The sequence below is a fragment of the Oncorhynchus kisutch genome, unplaced genomic scaffold (assembly GCF_002021735.2).
Source record: "Oncorhynchus kisutch isolate 150728-3 unplaced genomic scaffold, Okis_V2 Okis06b-Okis10b_hom, whole genome shotgun sequence".
NCBI lineage: Eukaryota > Metazoa > Chordata > Actinopteri > Salmoniformes > Salmonidae > Oncorhynchus > Oncorhynchus kisutch.
Window position 1 is genome coordinate 18,439,644 of NW_022261983.1, and position 7,500 is coordinate 18,447,143.

General features: G+C 45.4%; 1 protein-coding gene across 1 annotated transcript in view; it reads left to right on the forward strand.

The window, feature by feature from the left end:
- Positions 1 to 7,500, forward strand: part of LOC109887099 (C-type lectin domain containing 16A) — a 95,776-nt gene that overhangs the window by 63,953 nt on the left and 24,323 nt on the right. Inside the window, 3 exon segments of the mRNA XM_031814020.1 lie at positions 1,979 to 2,077; positions 2,079 to 2,108; positions 3,941 to 4,061. Of these exon segments, the coding sequence (XP_031669880.1) occupies positions 1,979 to 2,077; positions 2,079 to 2,108; positions 3,941 to 4,061 (250 nt within the window).

Consider the following 7,500-nt stretch of genomic DNA (forward strand, 5'->3'; position numbering starts at 1 on the left):
ATTTCCCAGTGTCTGTTGAATAACAGACTAAACCAAACGAAGCAAGTTATTATGTGGCCTGTTAAAAACACTCATAATAAGCATTCCCAAAACATACAAGTGTTATTTAATTGTACCTTTATTTAACTAAGCAAGTCACTTAAGCAAAGGTTTACTCAGAGTAACCCCCTGAACGTGGAGTACCTGATCATGTATGTGTCTCTCCAGAGTAAGCCCCTGATCATGTATTTAATGTGTCTCCAGAGTAAGCCCCTGATCATGTATTTAATGTGTCTCTCCAGAGTAAGCCCCTGATAATGTATTTAATGTGTCTCCAGAGTAAGCCCCTGATAATGTATGTAATGTGTCTCCAGAGTAAGCCCCTGATCATGTATTTAATGTCTCCAGAGTAAGCCCCTGATAATGTATTTAATGTGTCTCCAGAGTAAGCCCCTGAACGTGGAGTACCTGATAATGTATGTCTCTCTCCAGAGTAAGCCCCTGATAATGTATTTAATGTCTCCAGAGTAAGCCCCTGATCATGTATTTAATGTGTCTCCAGAGTAAGCCCCTGATCATGTATTTAATGTGTCTCTCCAGAGTAAGCCCCTGATAATGTATTTAATGTGTCTCTCCAGAGTAAGCCCCTGATCATGTATTTAATGTGTCTCTCCAGAGTAAGCCCCTGATAATGTATTAATGTGTCTCCAGAGTAAGCCCCTGATAATGTATTTAATGTGTCTCCAGAGTAAGCCCCTGATAATGTATTTAATGTGTCTCCAGAGTAAGCCCCTGATAATGTATGTAATGTGTCTCCAGAGTAAGCCCCTGATAATGTATTTAATGTGTCTCCAGAGTAAGCCCCTGATAATGTATTTAATGTGTCTCCAGAGTAAGCCCCTGATAATGTATGTAATGTCTCTCTCCAGAGTAAGCCCCTGATAATGTATTTAGTGTCTCCAGAGTAAGCCCCTGATAATGTATTTAATGTGTCTCTCCAGAGTAAGCCCCTGATAATGTATTTAATGTGTCTCCAGAGTAAGCCCCTGATAATGTATTTAGTGTCTCCAGAGTAAGCCCCTGATAATGTATTTAATGTCTCCAGAGTAAGCCCCTGATAATGTATTTAATGTGTCTCTCCAGAGTAAGCCCCTGATAATGTATTTAATGTGTCTCTCCAGAGTAAGCCCCTGATAATGTATTTAATGTGTCTCCAGAGTAAGCCCCTGATAATGTATTTAATGTCTCCAGAGTAAGCCCCTGATAATGTATTTAATGTCTCCAGAGTAAGCCCCTGATAATGTATTTAATGTCTCCCCAGAGTAAGCCCCTGATAATGTATTAATGTGTCTCTCCAGAGTAAGCCCCTGATAATGTATTTAATGTCTCCAGAGTAAGCCCCTGATAATGTATTTAGTGTCTCCAGAGTAAGCCCCTGATAATGTATTTAATGTCTCCAGAGTAAGCCCCTGATAATGTATTTAATGTCTCCAGAGTAAGCCCCTGATAATGTATTTAATGTCTCCAGAGTAAGCCCCTGATCATGTATTTAATGTGTCTCCAGAGTAAGCCCCTGATAATGTATTTAATGTGTCTCCAGAGTAATCCCCTGATAATGTATTTAGTGTGTCTCCAGAGTAAGCCCCTGATAATGTATTTAATGTGTCTCTCCAGAGTAAGCCCCTGATCATGTATTTAATGTGTCTCCAGAGTAAGCCCCTGATAATGTATTTAATGTCTCCAGAGTAAGCCCCTGATAATGTATTTAATGTCTCCAGAGTAAGCCCCTGATAATGTATTAATGTGTCTCTCCAGAGTAAGCCCCTGATAATGTATTTAATGTGTCTCTCCAGAGTAAGCCCCTGATAATGTATTTAATGTGTCTCTCCAGAGTAAGCCCCTGATAATGTATTTAATGTGTCTCCAGAGTAAGCCCCTGATAATGTATGTAATGTGTCTCCAGAGTAAGCCCCTGATAATGTATTTAATGTGTCTCCAGAGTAAGCCCCTGAACGTGGAGTACCTGATGATGGACGCGTCCGTTCTACTTCCTCCTACTGGTACTCCTCTGACTGGAATAGACTTCGTTAAGAGACTGCCCCTGTGGAGGAGTAGAGAAGACCAGACGGGTAACACACACATACACACCACACACACTGAGACACACCTACTGACCTGGGGAGGGATGTTCTGTACCTACTGACCTGGGGAGGGATGTTCTGTACCTATTGACCTGGGGAGGGATGTTCTGTACCTATTGACCTGGGGAGGGATGTTCTGTACCTACTGACCTGGGGAGGGATGTTCTGTACCTACTGACCTGGGGAGGGATGTTCTGTACCTACTGACCTGGGGAGGGATGTTCTGTACCTATTGACCTGGGGAGGGATGTTCTGTACCTACTGACCTGGGGAGGGATGTTCTGTACCTACTGACCTGGGGAGGGATGTTCTGTACCTACTGACCTGGGGAGGGATGTTCTGTACCTACTGACCTGGGGAGGGATGTTCTGTACCTACTGACCTGGGGAGGGATGTTCTGTACCTACTGACCTGGGGAGGGATGTTCTGTACCTACTGACCTGGGGTGGGATGTGCTGTACCTACTGACCTGGGGAGGGATGTGCTGTACCAGCTACTGACCTGGGGAGGGATGTGCTGTACCAGCTACTGACCTGGGGAGGGATGTTCTGTACCTACTGTCCTGGGGAGGGATGTGCTGTACCAGCTACTGACCTGGGGAGGGATGTTCTGTACCTACTGACCTGGGGAGAGATGTTCTGTACCACCTACTGACCTGGGGAGGGATGTGCTGTACCTCCTGACCTGGGGAGGGATGGTCTGTACCACCTACTGACCTGGGGAGGGATGTTCTGTACCTACTGACCTGGGGAGGGATGTTCTGTACCTACTGACCTGGGGAGGGATGGTCTGTACCACCTACTGACCTGGGGAGGGATGTTCTATACCTACTGACCTGGGGAGGGATGGTCTGTACCACCTACTGACCTGGGGAGGGATGTTCTGTACCTACTGACCTGGGGAGGGATGGTCTGTACCACCTACTGACCTGGGGAGGGATGTTCTATACCTACTGACCTGGGGAGGGATGGTCTGTACCACCTACTGACCTGGGGAGGGATGGTCTGTACCACCTACTGACCTGGGGAGGGATGTTCTGTACCTACTGACCTGGGGAGGGATGTTCTGTACCTACTGACCTGGGGAGGGATGTGCTGTACCACCTACTGACCTGGGGAGGGATGTTCTGTACCTACTGACCTGGGAGGGATGTTCTGTACCACCTACTGACCTGGGGAGGAATGTTCTGTACCACCTACTGACCTGGGGAGGAATGTTCTGTACCACCTACTGACCTGGGGAGGGATGTTCTGTACCTACTGACCTGGGAGGGATGTTCTGTACCACCTACTGACCTGGGGAGGGGATGTTCTGTACCTACTGACCTGGGGAGGGATGTTCTGTACCTACTGACCTGGGGAGGGATGTTCTGTACCACCTACCTGACCTGGGGAGGGATGTTCTGTACCACCTACTGACCTGGGGAGGGGATGTTCTGTACCACCTACTGACCTGGGGAGGGATGTTCTATACCACCTACTGACCTGGGAGGGATGTTCTATACCACCTACTGACCTGGGAGGGATGTTCTGTACCACCTACTGACCTGGGGAGGGATGTTCTGTACCTACTGACCTGGGGAGGGATGTTCTGTACCTACTGACCTGGAGAGGGATGTTTTCTGTACCACCTACTGACCTGGGGAGGGATGTTCTGTACCTACTGACCTGGGAGGGATGTTCTGTACCACCTACTGACCTGGAGAGGGATGTTCTGTTACCTACTGACCTGGGGAGGGATGTTCTGTACTAAGTGAGACACACTGAACCAGCCACTTTGTGTGTCGTATGTTGGTGACCGATGTTGTTCTCCCTCTACAGGCCATCCGCGTGTTCTTCATGCTGAGATCACTATCTCTTCAGCTGCAGGGAGAACCAGAGACGCAGCTTCCTCTCACTCGCTCTGAAGACCTCATCAAGACCGACGATGTTCTGGACCTAAGTAAGACTGTGTGTGTGTGTGTGTGTGTGTGTGTGTGTTAAGCTCTGACTGACCATGCTCTTGACCTCATCAAGACTGACTGTGTTCTATAGACCTCAAGACTGACTGTGTTCTACACCTCATCAAGACTGACTGTGTTCTAGACCTCATCAAGACTGACTGTGTTCTAGACCTCATCAAGACTGACCTTGTTCAAGACCTCATCAAGACTGACCTTGTTCTAGACCTCATCAAGACTGACCTTGTTCTAGACCTCATCAAGACTGACTGTGTTCTAGACCTCATCAAGAATGGCCGTGTTCTAGACCTCATCAAGACTGTCCGTGTTCTAAACCTCATCAAGACTGACCTTGTTCTAGACCTCATCAAGACTGACTGTGTTCTAGACCTCATCAAGACTGACTGTGTTCTAGACCTCATCCAGACTGACTGTGTTCTAGACCTCATCGAGACTGACCCGGTTCTAGACCTCATCGAGACTGACCGTGTTCTACACCTCATCGAGACCGATCGGGTTCTACACCTCATCGATACCGACCCGGTTCTAGACCTCATCGAGACTGACCGGGTTCTAGACCTCATCGAGACTGACCGGGTTCTACACTTAATCAAGACTGACCGTGTTCTAGACCTCATCAAGACTGACTGTGTTCTAGATCTCATCAAGACTGACCGTGTTCTAGACCTCATCGAGACTGACCCGGTTCTAAACCTCATTGAGACTGACCGTGTTCTACACCTCATTGAGACTGACTGTGTTCTACACCTCATTGAGACTGACTGTGTTCTACACCTCATCGAGACTGACCCGGTTCTACACCTCATTGAGACTGACCATGTTCTAGATCTCAGTAAGTCTGTGTGAGTTTGTTACAGTAATATTCTTGGAACAGACAGAAGGGGTTCAGGCCCACAGTGGAAACATCTGACTCAACTCTGATACACTTTTAGAGCAGAGGTGTGTGTGTGTGGTGTGTGTGTGTGGTGTGTGTGTGTGTGTGTGTGTGTGTGTGTGTGTGTGTGTGTGTGTGTGAAATGAGATGAAACACTGAAACACTTCCCTTCTGATACAGAGAGAGACCTGGGGGAGGGATGGTTGATTAAGTCTCTATCTGATAGAGACCTGGGGGAGGGATGGTTGATTAAGTCTCTATCTGATAGAGACCTGGGGGAGGTTTGGTTGATTAAGTCTCTATCTGATAGAGACCTGGGGGGGGGGGGGGGTTGAGTAAGTCTCTATCTGATAGAGACCTGGGGGAGGGATGGTTGATTAAGTCTCTATCTGATGGAGACCTGGGGGAGGTTTGGTTGAATAAGTCTCTATCTGATAGAGACCTGGGGGGGAGGGATGGTTGATTAAGTCTCTATCTGATAGAGACCTGGGGGGGGGGGGGGGGGGGGGGTTGATTAAGTCTCTATCTGATAGAGACCTGGGGGAGGGATGGTTGATTAAGTCTCTATCTGATAGAGACCTGGGGGAGGGGATGGTTGATTAAGTCTCTATCTGGTAGAGACCTGGGGGGGGGGGGGGTTGATTAAGTCTCTATCTGATAGAGACCTGGGGGAGGTTTGGTTGATTAAGTCTCTATCTGATAGAGACCTGGGGGGGGGGGGGGGGGTTGAGTAAGTCTCTATCTGATAGAGACCTGGGGGAGGGATGGTTGATTAAGTCTCTATCTGATGGAGACCTGGGGGAGGGATGGTTGATTAAGTCTCTATCTGATAGAGACCTGGGGGAGGGATGGTTGATTAAGTCTCTATCTGATAGAGACCTGGATGAGGGATGGTTGATTAAGTCTCTACCTGATAGTGACGTTGATCTCATTGTTTTATTGACGAGGAAGGGAAAGTAGATAGCTAAGTATAAACAGGTGATTTTCAACCACACGGCACAGGCTGTGTCGGCTAAAGGTCAGTCTGGAACCTCGTTCCTCAGTTATCTCTGACAACGACATATCACGCCACAGGGCTGTGTCGGCTAAAGGTCAGTCTGGAACCTCGTTCCTCAGTTATCTCTGACAACGACATATCACGCCACAGGGCTGTGTCGGCTAAAGGTCAGTCTGGAACCTCGTTCCTCAGTTATCTCTGACAACGACACATCACGGCTTAATCATTTAATGACATTTAATAATAATAATAATAATAATAATTTATTAAACACAGAATATTTCTCAGACCTCGTCAATGACGTCCACGTGTGTGTGTGTGTGTTGGGGTGTGTGTGTGTGTGTGTGTGTTGGGGTGTGTGTGTGTGTGTGTGTGCGTTGGGGTCATTGTAAGTACAGTGGGGCAAAAAGGTATTTAGTCAGCCACCAATTGTGCAAGTTCTCCCACTTAAAAAGATGAGAGAGGCCTGTAATTTTCATCATAGGTACACTTCAACTATGACAGACAAATGAGGGGAAAAAATCCAAAAAATCACATTGTAGGATTTTTAATGAATTTATTTGACAATTATGGTGGAAAATAAGTATAAATTATATTAATTATATTATATTAATTATTAGAAAGACAATTAATACTCCTCATTATAATATTAGTCTCTACTGTCTAACGTGGTGGATTAATACTCCTCATTATAAAGATGTCTCTACTGTCTAACGTGGTGGATTAATACTCCTCATTATAATATTAGTCTCTACTGTCTAACGTGGTGGATTAATACTCCTCATTATAATATTAGTCTCTACTGTCTAACGTGGTGGATTAATACTCCTCATTATAATATTAGTCTCTACTGTCTAACGTGGTGGATTAATACTCCTCATTATAATATTAGTCTCTACTGTCTAACGTGGTGGATTAATACTCCTCATTATAATATTAGTCTCTACTGTCTAACGTGGTGGATTAATACTCCTCATTATAAAGATGTCTCTACTGTCTAACGTGGTGGATTAATACTCCTCATTATAATATTAGTCTCTACTGTCTAACGTGGTGGATTATTACTCCTCATTATAATATTAGTCTCTACTGTCTAACGTGGTGGATTAATACTCCTCATTATAAAGATGTCTCTACTGTCTAACGTGGTGGATTAATACTCCTCATTATAATATTAGTCTCTACTGTCTAACGTGGTGGATTAATGCTCCTCATTATAATATTAGTCTCTACTGTCTAACGTGGTGGATTAATGCTCCTCATTATAATATTAGTCTCTACTGTCTAACGTGGTGGATTAATGCTCCTCATTATAATATTAGTCTCTACTGTCTAACGTGGTGGATTAATACTCCTCATTATAAAGATGTCTCTACTGTCTAACGTGGTGGATTAATACTCCTCATTATAATATTAGTCTCTACTGTCTAACGTGGTGGATTAATGCTCCTCATTATAAAGATGTCTCTACTGTCTAACGTGGTGGATTAATACTCCTCATTATAATATTAGTCTCTACTGTCTAACGTGGTGGATTAATACTCCTCAT